We start from the raw sequence: 14690 nt of genomic DNA, 5'->3' as shown, positions 1-14690 counted from the left end.
GGGGGATAAATTTATATGTGAATGAAATACACATAAAATAGGAATAAACTGATAATTGAATTTAAATGTATTAAAAAATGTTTATGGTGTAAGCCGAAAAATTAAGAATAAATGTTAATTAAATTAAATTGAAAAAGTAAATTAATATTTAAAGAAAAAATTATATTATATGATAAGATGATAACAGAGTCCTAACCTGTTGAAGGTAGGTTATGTTTGGAGTTTGCAAATGAAAATAGTAGTAAGAAAAGTGGTTAGTAAAAGTTTTAAATTTGGAAAGAATTTGTAAGTAGGTATCTATATTTTTTTATAAAAAAAGACAAAAATTTTATAATGTTATTGTGATATTATTTTAATGATTAATTATTTAAAGATGGGACAAAGGCAATTAGCCGGCATTTAAAGAATTTAAAAGGAAAAAATGAGGTACAAAACAAAATAAGGTAAGGACAAAAAAAATCAGTATGTAAGTGAAGGAAATTGTTATAAAAGTAATTAAAAGGAGCTGTTTGTAGGAATCCTTGAAGATGATCTAAGGGGTCGAAACGTCGGAAATTTAAAAAGAATAAAGTTGAGAGAATAAGGATCAAAATTGTTTTAAAGAAACTTCTGTTAAAGTTAACACCCAAAAATAACCTTCCCTAGCAACTCTGATACAACGTTAGTGTTACACTTCATTCTAATTAAAACATATGTTAATTTTAAATTGGAACTGTGATGGTGTGTTTCGCCATAACAATGATTTACAACTGTTGATCTCTAATTACGATCCCCCAGTATTATCACTGGTTTATTGAAGTTAAAGAGCAATGAGACCATTCTAAAATATTCATACAACTGTATCAATAAAACTGGTTACCGTACTACTCAGGCTAGTGGAGGGGTCTCTCTTGCCTTTAAAAAAGGTACCAGTTATACTGATATTAAGTTAAAGTTCTGCATACCCCGGCTCAATTTACCATCTGCTCTATTTACTTACACCCATTACATACAACGATATCAGACACATACTGCTTGAACTTCCACCTCCTTTTCTTCTAATCGGGGATATGAATGCCCACAGTCCAACGTGGGGTATCAATCATCGAACGGACGCAAGGGGAACAATCTTAGAGAATATTATAGATGACTTTTCTCTCATCCTGTGCAGCCCTTGTGAGTCATCTTTCTACAGCCGAGTACACAAAACGTGGACTTCCATTGATCTCTGTTTAGTATCCTGCACTTTTCCCATCATCCCTGTCTTACTTTCACTGCGATCTTACCGTTAGTGATCATTTGCCGCTTTTAATATCGCCACAAATTTATCCGTTTCTGCCACATTTTGCCAGCAAATGAAAGATTGATAAAGCCGACTGGGACAAATACACTCAAACCTGCATTGAATGTTTCAAAAACTTTGAAATCTCTCCCAGTCACAGTGCAAATATCGAAACATTAACATCAATAATCATTAAAATTGATTGCCAATTCGTTCCAAAAACCAAACCAATCAAAAACTTAAGGAAGGTTCCCTGGTGGTCACCTGAGTGTCACGTTGCCTTGACGAAGAGGTCTAAAGCTTTAAAACTTTTGAAATCGCGGCCTTCAATAAGCAATCATATAGATTATCATAAAGCTAGAGCCGAAGCCCGTTGGGTAATAATTCAAGCAAAAAGGAGATCTTGGGCCCAATTTCTTTCTTCCTTATCAGATGCTGTTTCAACCAAAATAGTTTGGGATAAAATTGCGGCAATCGAAGGTAGGCCAATTAACAAAATTCCACGATCAATAATTTACAATCAGAAAACAATCAATGAACCCAAGGAAATAGCGAATGCCTTTGGAACTTATCTGTAAAATATTTCAAAAAATCCATCGAACCACCTCCGCGTCCAGTGTCCTCTTAGCCCTAATCACGATACCGAGCCTTGCAATTTACCTTTCACAATGGAAGGACTCCAACATAGCATAAGAACTTCCCGTTCCAAATCTCCAGGCCCAGATCAGATTCACATAAAGTTTATTAAACACTTACCTCCTATTGCTATTGACCTTCTACTAAAGCTTCTTAACAACATGTGGATTGCCAGAGATTTCCCAAAAAGTTGGTCCTCAGTAACTGTAATCCCTATACTTAAATTCAACAAAGATCCTAAACTAATTCAGAGTTATAAACCCATCTCACTCACCTCGATTCTCTGCAAACTGACTGAAAGATTGATAGGGACCAATGTGGATTTCATGTCATTTTATGACATTCTCTAACCATACCCCTGATATGTATGAGAGGGCACCAGCTGGAATTATTGAACTTAGAGTATGTTCTTTCGACGGCATAAGCCAATGGAACCGCCGGGCCAAGTCAATGACCCTATTGGCAAAATATTAAAAGTAAGGTGCAGAGATATGTAGATAACAGAGGGTATGCGCCCCCTGGGAAAAGTTGACCGCGTAGGCAGGAATAAACAACTAAACACCCCTTACCTCACACGTGGCCACTTTAAACGCCTCGGGGAAAATACAGCGAGTCCTGTCAAAAAAGAAAGCCGTCTTAATTTAAACATAAAAGGTAGGAAAAATTCCGACTTTCGCCGAAGGTCATTGGACCTTCTCACCCCCTCTGAACATAGAAAAACCAATCAGAAGAACAGAATTCAAAAGAAGGAGGAGTCAGAAGGAGAGGGGAGAAAATAAGCAAAAAGGAGCAGAAGTTACAGAGTTGGATACAGTCTGGTTGAGATGGGGACTTGAAAACGGTCTAGGAACACTTGAAGACCTGGAAGAGGAGAGTCTGGAGAAAGAGAGAGCAGTTGGAGGCCAGAGGAGGAAGTCACACCTCGCGGGGTTTCAGCAGCAGCAGCCGGGAGGCTGCGGAGCCAAGTGAATATGGATGTTCTGCCGCGATAACTGCCAAGCCGACCAACGTACCAAAACAAGTAAGACCTTTTCTGTTGTAATTTGAATGGCAATAATAGTATTACTAACTTAGAGTCAGTATAAATATCAAAGATCCCAACTGGTACTTCATATGGTTCATAGTATTTGAATTAAATATAGCGTATACTTTTTCAGTCGGTTCCCATTAGGAACCGATAGAATTACAAGTACAAATACATAAATAAATATATTAATATATGAATAAATTTCAATATAATACATGTACGGGGAACCTCTAGTCGGACTTAAAACCACACAGAGCCCCGTAAACGTCAATAAACCCCCATCCATCTTTTCCTTATGTAAATGTTAAACTATCTGCTGCTGTTTAAGTCTCTTGATTACAGATCATAAAAGTTGCCTTTTGGAACGTGCCAAGTCGCAAAAATTATTTTTTTAATTTAACCTTCTCGATTAGAATCTTACATCTTCGTTGTAAAATCCATACCTAATTGCACTGGAGAACTGGAAGAGGTTATAAAGATGATTTAACTACAAATAGAAACTATAATTTTATTTTGAAATTCATTATTCAATTTTTTACTGTTACATCTGTCTTAATTTGAAATAAGATAAGTCAAATAAAAATAAAAATTATAAGTTAATTTATTACAAATAATAAGACTATAATTATTTTATTATAAATAAAATAGACTTCCAGATTAATCACTCCAGAAATTAAGAAATGTTTTAATATCTTCCCCGATCTTTTCTATTATTCCATCTTGACTGTATATACGTAAATTGAATCCTTCTTCACCTTCGGTTTTAAATATTTTATCCACATCCAAGGCGTCGGTACCTTTGTATACTCCTCCTGCGAAACTGCCTATGAACAAAGCTAATGCGGAATATGACAGCCGTTTCAGGGTGTCTTCGATTTCTTTTAGACTTGGTTTGGATCCTTTGTAGCCAAACCTGTCCAGAGAGGTGATTAGGGATTCGTAATAAAGTTCTACGAGGCTTTTGTAGTTTTGTCGGCGTAAATGTGGTTTGATACTGGTATAGATAAAGTAGATAACATCTACACAAGGAGTATTGTAATGTGGTCCCTGAAAGTCAATTAACCTGCAAAAAAACAAAGAGTTTTAGATTTTTATTTTTCTTAAATTTTCTTAATTGTTTATTATATTTTAAGGGGATTGCCTCATTCAATTCTTATTTGAAAACTGTCATGCTTAAACATTATTGAATACTGGAGTTAGGTAGGAATCATTACATGAGCAATGAAAAGGTATCAGTTTCACTATAATTACACTTAGAACGTGCAAAAGATAAAAAATAATGGTTTTGAAGAACAATTTCCCTGAAGTAATTGCAAGACAAAATTACAATTACTATAATTACATACACTATAGCCGTGAGTCATCCATGTGGGTTCTGGAGCACCCCTGGGGTCCATCCAGCTTCATAAACTGGGTACCTTTTATTGGGTTAAAATCTAGCGGTCGAGCATGATTCTAACCAAATCACCTCCTTGCACAACCGTTGGTCTAGTAAATGTACTTCCATACAATGTACTGAACCCCTAACCCTTAATGGTTTAAAGTGGTATAGATTTTATTAATTTTTTTTCTATTAACTACTCTATACAATTACTGCATAATAATTGCAATTACTCTGTACAATAACTGTAAGTGTGGAAAGTAATTGCAATTACTCTGTATAATTACTGTAATTGTGGAAAGTAATTGGGATTACAATTACATTTAATTTAACTCTATGTGAATTCAGTTTATTTGAACATAATCCTTATGAGCAGATATCCTAAAAGTTAAAATAAATCGATATTCAAGCGCGTGATCATAAAATTAATTTTATATTCATTTAAAGCATCTTTGAAAACATATAAATAAATTGTAATATGTCAATAAATCTATACGCCAGCGTGCGATCTTAAACTGGATAATTTTTTATGTGTGATGTTATATTGTGTCTTGTATTTCTGGAAACTGGTAATAGGGACCATATTTACAAATATATAAATTAAATTATAATATAAAAAGAAATAGAAGAGAAAACAAATTTAAAAATAAAGTGAAATTATATCTTAAACAAAATCATTCCTATTTAAAATTCGGAATGATCGGAAACTCGAAATCGAGATCTAGCCCCCACTTACAAGCCAGAGGAGGATGAGTGAGGGCGCTAGCCGCAGACGCTCAGGACTCTAGTGTAGAATCTGGCCATTCCCAGTATAATTATTTATAATAGGTCTCTCACAGCCATTTGAACCTTCGGGGAGAATTGTAAGGATGGTCAGATAGGGATTTTGCTAGAGGATTAGGATGATGAGTGAGTGTCTGATGGAATAATGTAGAGAATTCGGATTTAATAAGGTCTGATGTCTGATGCAAATGGGATTTTAGGCCATGATTTAGGGTATTGTTCTTTATAGTAAGGATCATTGACTATAGTTCGAAAGACTATGGACTAAAAGTATTGATTGTATTTGATGTTATAGTTTTAAGTAGTCTTCTAAATTCTAAAAGGTTTTATTATTATTCTGAAAAGGAGTAATGTTTTGTCTAGCAGTCCATATAGTTGTCCAAAGTGTCGGTTAAGTTCTTGTCTTTTAAATAAAGGATGTAGATTCCACGTTAGTCTTCAGTCTAGTAAAAAGCCAAGATACCACACTGAATTGGAATAGAACTGGGAGACAGGATCTGCATCGGAGGATGAAGGTAACATGTTTGCAGTTGGACTTGTTAACTTTTATACACCAGGCTTCGATGAGGATCTGAGTTTGATGAAAGGTCAGCGAATGTAGCCAGAGAGGTTTCGGGAAGAGTAATATCTGCGTTAAAGAGAATGTAGATGACAGGACCCAAAACTCTTTCTTGTGAGACATTGGCTTCAATAAAATAATATAACCGCAAATTTTGACTTATCTTTAGTTATATGTTTATTGTTACCCACGCTAAGGGGGTGAGTTAAAGGAAAATAATAAAAAATAAATAAATATAATCACAAAAGAAAAAAAAGATAAAACAATAAAGAATTACTCCTTAGGCGCCACGTTATTTTTATTTTGGAAATAACGAAAACCCCGAAGCATTATGCCCACAATATAGGTAAAATATACCACTATATAAACAATTGTTGAATTATAACCACCTGCGAATACCTTTACATGTAAGAGAAAACCTAGGGGTGTTACCTACTCACCTGTTGAATTATCGTAATATTCCGTGAACAACAACAAAAAAAACATAAGTAAATTAACAAGTTGAAAGCAGAGAAAGAACGTCAGAACTATATGTACAAAAGTTTAATAATAAGAAGAAATATATATGCAGAGAATGAAAAAGAATTCTTATCAATTAATAAAACAATTAAAACTTATAGGTTGACTTAACCTTAATAACTATATTTACATTATTATCCAAAAGAGTATAAAAGTGAAAATAAAATTTAGTTTAAATCCCACGTAGTCCTTGGGTGCACTCCTGGCCGAACATAAGGTTGTTCCGGTCACCGTATCACCACTCCAGAATTATAGAGATGTAATCTCTAATGATGTAATGCCGCAACTCTCCTATCCAGGACGTGCTGAAGATTCGTTGCTACGCACTCCACTATATCTCCACTTCTAGTGTTAATTACCGTTCATTGAAGTAAAACACCATAATTTTGAAAAACAAAACATATATGACAACATTTCTCATATGGTGATATTCCGGTTCAAACAGTAAAGACAGAGGGCCTTTAAACTATCACCTTCACAAAACCAAAACCCACTCGTCTGAACATACGTGTTCCAAAATCAAACTGTCGCCTTCACCAAAAAAACAAAACCCACTCGTCTAAAAACATATCGCTCGTGTTTTGTTTTCACCATGAGAACCGTAACATCTCTTGTCTACGCAGATATCGCCAGTGTTTTTATTTCACCATGAAAACCGTAACAATAACACCTTATTCTGTTGAGGCCAATATCGCACAAGGTAGAACTTTGGGTTCTGTCCTTTACATTTTCTTTTTGTAAAATTCTGTATCAAATCGTATGTTAAAGGAGCGGTCTGATAAAACTGAAAATCATTTCCATATTTTGGGGGAAATGTAAAAATGATTTTAACAATTAATATTACTTGTAATATGTATTATAATTACTTTTAATTCTGAGAATAAATGACAATTACATAAAAATGTATTTGATAATTGTAATTACTTTGATGCAGCTTGTAATTCTGATAGTGGTTTCACAATTATAATTACAGTAGTTCATTAAATGATTGTATTTATGCAAATCCAAATTACAATTGTTGTAGTAACTTTTTGCTAAATTCTGCCGAATACAGATATATTGTTTATCAAGAACTATATTTCGGCAATATTTCTTCATTGTTATTTTTTTTAATTTTTTTTTTTGTTTTCTAGCGTAATTAATATCGTAATTTAGCTATTACCTGAGTTGGATGGGTCTTCCTTCCCAATCATGTTTGAACATCATATTATTATTCCCAAAGTCGCCATGGTTAAGGCATTTGAATGTGTTGTCATCGAAGATCCCAATGCTTTGTATTTTTTTTAGTAATTCTTCGGATGATATTTGGTTCAACTTATCTGCAGTTTCAGACCTATAAAATAATATAACTAATATCATTCTATGTTAATACTAGTATGTTTAAATCATCCATCTTTAAATTATTCAATATTAAGTCTGTCATACTATATAACAAATGTTTTATTGCTTAAAATATTTTGTTTTTTAAATTTAAATTTAGGTTTAATTTTTAACATGGAAATTAATTTTCGAAATATAGAACATCATTGTTAGCCAGGATTTAAATCTAGCGTTGATACTAGACACTTAATTTCGAAAAGAATAGTTGCTTATACCCTGGTTTGATATCCTCGTTTTCGATCTGAAAAATGCAATATTGACTAAACAAGACCATAGCAGTACTGGGAATGTTATTTGTTTAGCTAATTGAGGGGTAATAATGTTAGGATGACCTTAAAGGCTTAGTTTTATGTGTGCCCCACCAGTGATAGTGAAAGGTATACTTTTCGCATAGTAGCTGATAAGTTCAGTTGAAAAATTAATGAAAGGTCTTCTGGTATTTACCAAACTCTCTTCTGGATAAAACGCGTCAGTGGTATTTCCCTTCGTACAGTGGTGGGGAAACTGCCGTTTTTGTACAATAATCTCTAAATTGTTTAAATCTTATCATGAATTCCTATATTATTCAGGGAGCTGAATTCGATGGAATGCATTTTTTATTTTTGTGTGAGAATATAAATCTTTATTTTTTTATTTTTTCCTATAACTAAAATGTTATTCTTATGTTAGAAAATAATTTGATTAATGTTACCTTATTTTGGTCACACATTCCAAGAAGGCCGCTGACTTCAATACGTAAATGAAACTTATTCAAAAGTTACTCCAATATGTTTTATTAATTTTAATAGTCCCATGCTAAAGCTAATTTTTTTCCGGTAAACCAAAAATGTGCATAAACGATTTCTAGCGTTAAATTTGAAGTGGCCATAGGAATTTAGAAAAACATTTCCAGAAACAAACCTACTTTGGAAAAACTACAATTTGTTCACTAATTTCGTTCGTAGTAACTTGGTTGAAATATTTTTTGTTAGATAGTTTAGAACAAAATAACAACAACAAGTAAAAATTCACGTTTTCCCAATGCCGAAGTAACGTCTGTAAGATTAGATCCAGGGCTAACAAATATTGTTTGATTGAAGAACCAATTATGGTGAATTCGTTTATAGCTATTTGAGTGTTTAGACACATTTCATTTTGGAGAGTTCTTTCACACTTTCCATCACTGGATGCGGTATCTTCTAACCCTCAATATTCATTACCTACTACCTTTCGAAACCCATAGGCTCCAAGTTACTTCCATGAGTGTTTCTGGGGACCTTGAAGCCAGATTAAAACGGTTGATTAATTGGTTTATATGTTTCATTACGGGGACTCCGAGTGAGAGAGTCCGTTGTTTCCCGATTTTAATGAAGAGTTGAAGAGGTTTTACCTCTCTTTCCGTAGAAAAGACGATTTTTTTCTCAATAAGGACTAGAAAAATCTCAGCAAATAAGTATAAAAAAACACAGCTAAACAAGCACTTGCTCATCCAGGTCAAGGCGCGGCCATTCTAACACCCTAAGAAATAAGTCTTCCGATGAAAAATGAAATATCAGCTAGTTGGCATGAAAGCCCGCCAAGCAAATTAAAAACTATTAAAAAAACATTAAACCATGGACCACATCAAAGCGTTTCAATCATAGGGAGGAGGTAGTTATTGCCAGATTGCCATACGAATTTAACTCATGCATACCTGATCAATTAGCAGCCACCGCCAAAATGTCGATACTGCAACAGTGTACTTACAGTCAGTCACATATTTGAAGAATGTCATATCTATTCCATGAACTTAAATAGATTGTGAATGGGATCGAGTGTATCGGATGCTCTGAATGACGACCAGAAGAACGTATAAATGGTATTAATTTTCTTAAGAATCAATAACCTTTTGAATAAGATTTAAACCCGAAAGTTTATTATACGTACTAAATAATTCTGAAATGAGTTATTATTTAAAGAGTATCAAAGCTTGAAATATAATTATAAAGGGCAAAACATGGACGATGATGACCTCAGGGTTTTACGCCCTAAAGCCCCATCCAACAACAACAACAAAACACAGAATGGAAAATATTTGTCTGATTTAAGACCATTTATTTTTCAGAAAATACTGTGTTTTATTGAACTCTGAAAACCCTAAATTACCTTTTTGCTAACCCTATATTTTGACCAGTAATTTCTAAATTACTAAATGCTTACCACTCTTCTCCCCAAGTCGCTCTCATGCCCTTGACGAGTGCCTTTATCCCGCCAAATACGATACTTTTGATTATCTTCTGGTTGTAAAGTAAAGTGTACGGTGTGTGATCCTTCGAAATGAGTCCCCTATCTTCTAAGACTTTGGCCATTGCGTGGTATCGGCCAATGCTTCTCAAAGCTAACCTTGCGTGTTCTAAGCCCTGTGCTTCAGTGCGTTTGACAGAACTGAATCCAGATGCCTTGAACAGATTTTAAAAGAATTGAAAAAAAATGGGATTTATAGCTATTTACTCTTCTGTGATAATCATTACTAACCTTCAAATCTTCCAGGATAATAGTTGAATCAGCCTGGCTGAAGTGAATTAAGTCGCACCAAAAAGGTCCTTCTGTATCCCCGAATTCCTCCATCAAATATTCCATTTCTCGAAGAACGTTGATGTAGATCTGTAAATATCGAATTAGAAATCAATTATAGATTATAACTAAGCGATCGATTATATGTAAGATTTTTGTAAAATGGCCACAAAAAAATCCAATAGATCAAACACGAAATAGAAATGATAAATAAAAATATGATTAATTATTAAACATATATATTTTTTTACATTCATTTTTCTGTATATAAAACTATCAAAACCATAAATGCTTCCTTATTGTTATATTTGAGGATTTATATAAATTAATTGAACACTATTGAAACTTTTATATCAATTAATATATAGTTAAAGTGGTAATATGGAAACTATAGTAACGCCTAACTTTATTTCGACCAGTAAATAGTGGTCCGATATAGGCGCTTTTTTAAAACCACTTTTTTAAATTTACAGGGCATTAAATCTAAATTTTGTCAATGCAGGTTAAAATATGAAACATATAGCTTTCCAACGGTTGTATTGACGCAGGAATTGGATAAAATGCAGAAGATTTATGAGAGAAATATGAGCCCGTGTTTACATGTACAACTTCAAGTTATCTATCCATAAAGCGTTAGATGTTATTTATATTCCGAGTAAATACGATAATTCTGGACACATAAGATTTCAGAGTTAGTTCAATAATATTTTCAAAGTGGCCTAAGTCCATTTATACTTGAATCAAGATATTTATTATTGATAATGCCCGAAGGCAGTGTTGAAAGTGATTTTAATATTTAACAAGTTAACCTCAGCTTTTGGACAATTGCAATAGTTGAATAATCAGTAGGTTTAATTAAAACAGTAAAAAAAAAAATTTACGCAATATACATATGTACTTACAATTAAATATAAAACTGAAAATTTAGTATTGAATTTTTAAAATTATTTTAGACCTTTTGGCGTAGTAGAAATGGCATTAAAAAATTTCCTGTTTGAGGCTGAAATTATTACAAATTATCAAAAATTGTCGGAAAGGTGTAGTAACTTTATTGTACATGAAATAAGACAAGAAGATTTTGTATCAACAAAATTATTAGAAGACGAATTTTTTTAAAGGATAAAGAATTATAACAGAGAATCAATAAACTAGTTAAAATGCGTTTTGTCAGAAATGAACCTTATAATTTATTTATCAATGGATGAGAATGAAAATTTTAAAGTCCTCAATTTATTATTAGGTCGGGGTTGACCAAGAAAGTTCGAAAATATTGTATTGACACCACTGAATACAAACATTAGACAAATTACAACAGATAAATTGAAGGACATAATTGCCCTATTACGATATTTACCACCGCGACATCACGAGTTCTTCAAATCCCTTTCACACACACAAACAAAATATAGATGAGTAGTAAATTGTTCTTTACTAGTGGGGAATAAAATTTGTTAAGGAAAATCATGTAATATTTGTATTTAGCACCTTTTGAAAGCCTATTAGATAAAATTTAATTTATAATAAAAAAATAAGGAATTATTGTTGTTGAGGAGCAATTGTTCTTATTGACGCGTTTTCTATTCTCGCCCTTGTTTGATGTACCTTTTATTCTTATTCTCACCAAGCTCTCTGTGTCATCCGGCAACATTATTCTTATAATACCCAAAAAATATTTTAAATAATTTCAGAATTTTTTTTTATTCTCGTGTGCCGCCTTTGCTCTGTATGCATGTAATGATTATTAATATAACAATGAATAATTTTTATTTTAAACACCATCACCTGCATTGGAATTAGCTCTGAGATTATTCTTTGTTTTATTTATTTAGTTATTTTAATATGTTGACCTCTCTATTTGTGTGTTTTAACGTATTTATTCATTAAATTATTTTATTTTATTAGTACTATTTTTTTGTTTTTTTTAAACTTATTTATCCATTCAAGTGTTTCCTGTAACCGGTTTTTTATTATATTTTCCTTTTAATCTATGTGTTAGTCTTATTCTCGTAAAATGTATCTATTTGTTTGTTTTTGGTAAACTGATCTACTGCTGTGACTATTATTGATGGTCTGATCTCACATTACCGTCTAATATTGAATTTGTTTAGCGAGTCACTGAAGAGGATCTAGGAGGGTGAACTCCAGAGAACGAATTTGTTGATCGGGTGAATTAAAAAATTGTAAAGGGATGAAATTGGAGGAGCAGAAATGAGAAGTCAAAATAGGAAAGAATTGAAACATTTGTATTTGTTGTACAGACCGAAATTGAATGTAAAAGGAAACTGTAGGGGAAAAAAATTGTTTATTATATCTTATTATTGTATCTCTTTTTTTCTGATTATGCCATGTATGTGTAGTTTATATATGTCCGATTACGGATTGATAAGTATGCTGTGTGAGATAGCAACCTGATGTATTTAGGCAACATAGATAAATAAATTATTTCTCTCTCTCTATACAAAATTAAAATCCCTTGAAGTAAACTAGTCCAAATAATTTTTTTAAAACAAATCAAGTCATATTCGTTTGTAGAGCCTCTTCAAACCCTTAAACACGAATTTTTATTTGAATAAAAAATTAGAAATTTGTTTGCTTGAATTTTTGGTGATATTTTTTTCTGCCGATGTCTAGCGTTCACGAATTCATAACTCCTTACAATTTAATCGAGGTCCAACGTGATTCGTAACTACGAAAGTCGGAAAGAAATGGAAATTTTCTCTATTTTTAACCTATATGAATACCTTTCAGGTTTTAAATATTTATATAATTTTATTTATTTATAATTTTTTTTAGGCTCCTATAGCGCATTGGCAATAATCTTCGACACAAGTATTTAATATTTTTTAACTAGTATTGCCTAAAAAAGTTTAATTAAAATCAGTACTCGTACGACCGCAGCCTCCCCTAGCCAGTTTATTGAACCTTTTACCTGGCGCAATCATACACTTGGTTCCTGCACACACAGGTGGGCATGATCAGTTGTTAATTGAAAGATAATAAGTAAATCTGAAGCACCTTTATTGCCACATTGTTAGCTGATGCATACCCTTTTGAAAATTTGTCCCAGATAAAGATGAGCCTGAATGCTGATACGTAATTATTGCATTTAGGTTGCGGGGATCTAATTATCCGTTCTTATCTCTCAGACAGGTTGTTTCAAGTAAATCACAACAGCGCTTATTCAACCCTGTTTCCTCAGTCTGCTGGTGTACCTCAGGGTAGTATCCTTGGTCCTATCCTTTATACAGTTTTTACAGCTGACATCCCAACCCATCCTAGCACTATTCTCCCAACGTAAGCCGATGACACATGCCTATTGTCAGTGAATAATGATTCTTCCATTGTATCTCAATCCCTCCAATCCCACATCACCATCCTTAAAGAATTGTGCCAAAACTGGAGGATTAATATAAATTCCAATAAATCCCACCAAATCACATTTACCCTTCGTCGTTAACCTTCGTCTTGCCCCAAAATATCTTTTAATAATACCCCACTTATTCCTGTTGAACAGATTCGTTACTTAGGACTAAATCTGGACAAACGACTGACATGGAAAACCTCATACAAGACTGAAAAGACAGGAAACTCCTCGTCGATTCCGACTATTACAACATTTACTAGACAAACGGTCCAAACTTCCAATCCATTACAAAAAGACTGATCTACATGACTGTTATAAGGCTTATCTGGACATACGGATTTGACCTATGGGGCTCCACTAAACAATCTAATTTCTCTGGAATTCAATCCTTACAGTCCAAAATTCTTCGTAAAATTCTGAATGCTCCTTACTTTGTCACAAATCAAATCATCCATCAGGACCTCAATGTCCCCTATGTTGCCGATTTGGCCAGAACCAGATATCAATCCTTCCATAATAAACTGCCCAACCACCCAAATCAACTCGTTTCTAACCTTGCTTCTCCTTCACTACCTAATAATCCTTCTAGGCGTCTGAAAAGATGAGGGCCTCGAGATCTCCTTTAGAAATGTTTTTGGAGTTCTATCAATAGGTAGATTCTCCACATGTTTGTATCATGTCATAATATCACTTACAGCAAATTTACTTGTTGTATATATATATACAGTTGTAAAGATCAATAAATAACTTATTATTAAAAAAAATAAATAAATAAAAGGTTGCAGGTAATGTTAAACATTTCGTTTCAAAGTTCTTTAAAATATTTTTTAAGCCAGGGCACTTTAGATTTAGAATCTATTTTTTTATTATTTTGTCTACAGAATTGAACAACATATTTCTTAAAATCATTATTTAAGAGGTGAAAATTCAGCTAAAGATACTTTTCTTATATTTTTATCATAAAAATATGTATTACTTCTTTAAAGTATATTTTTACTTCCACTAAAAAATATTTGAGGCGTGTAGAGAAACTACCCATAGGTAGCACTCTAAAGACGTTTTTACATTAGCAGATCTTGAGGCTTCTTCTTTTCATATGCCTCGGAAGATTGTCAGGAATGGAAGAGGGAACGAGGTTAGAAACTGTTTGGATACTTAAAGAGTTTATAATGGAAGGAATGAGATCTGGTTCCGGCCAGATCGGTTACATATGTTTTTGTATTATGTCTTTGTATTTATAGTTATTAC

At 33.0% G+C, this 14690-nt stretch overlaps 1 protein-coding gene across 2 annotated transcripts in view; it reads right to left on the bottom strand.

The window, feature by feature from the left end:
* Positions 1–3412: 3412 nt before the first annotated feature.
* LOC106684120 (uncharacterized) overlaps positions 3413–14690 on the bottom strand; it is an 18085-nt gene continuing 6807 nt past the window's right edge. For both annotated transcript variants that reach the window (XM_014426018.3, XM_067053440.1), the window contains exons 3-6: positions 10040–10168; positions 9725–9963; positions 7329–7499; positions 3413–3987 (exon numbers count right to left, since the gene is read on the bottom strand). In XM_014426018.3, coding sequence (XP_014281504.1) covers positions 3582–3987; positions 7329–7499; positions 9725–9963; positions 10040–10168 — 945 coding nt within the window. In that variant the 3' untranslated portion in view covers positions 3413–3581. The remainder of the gene's footprint in view (positions 3988–7328; positions 7500–9724; positions 9964–10039; positions 10169–14690) is intronic.

The sequence above is a fragment of the Halyomorpha halys genome, unplaced genomic scaffold (assembly GCF_000696795.3).
Source record: "Halyomorpha halys isolate HHAL.00 unplaced genomic scaffold, Hhal_1.1 Scaffold544.1, whole genome shotgun sequence".
In the NCBI taxonomy this organism is placed as follows: Eukaryota; Metazoa; Arthropoda; class Insecta; order Hemiptera; family Pentatomidae; genus Halyomorpha; species Halyomorpha halys.
The sequence above is the reverse complement of the archived record's forward strand: the minus strand, read 5'-3'. Positions and strand labels throughout refer to the sequence as shown.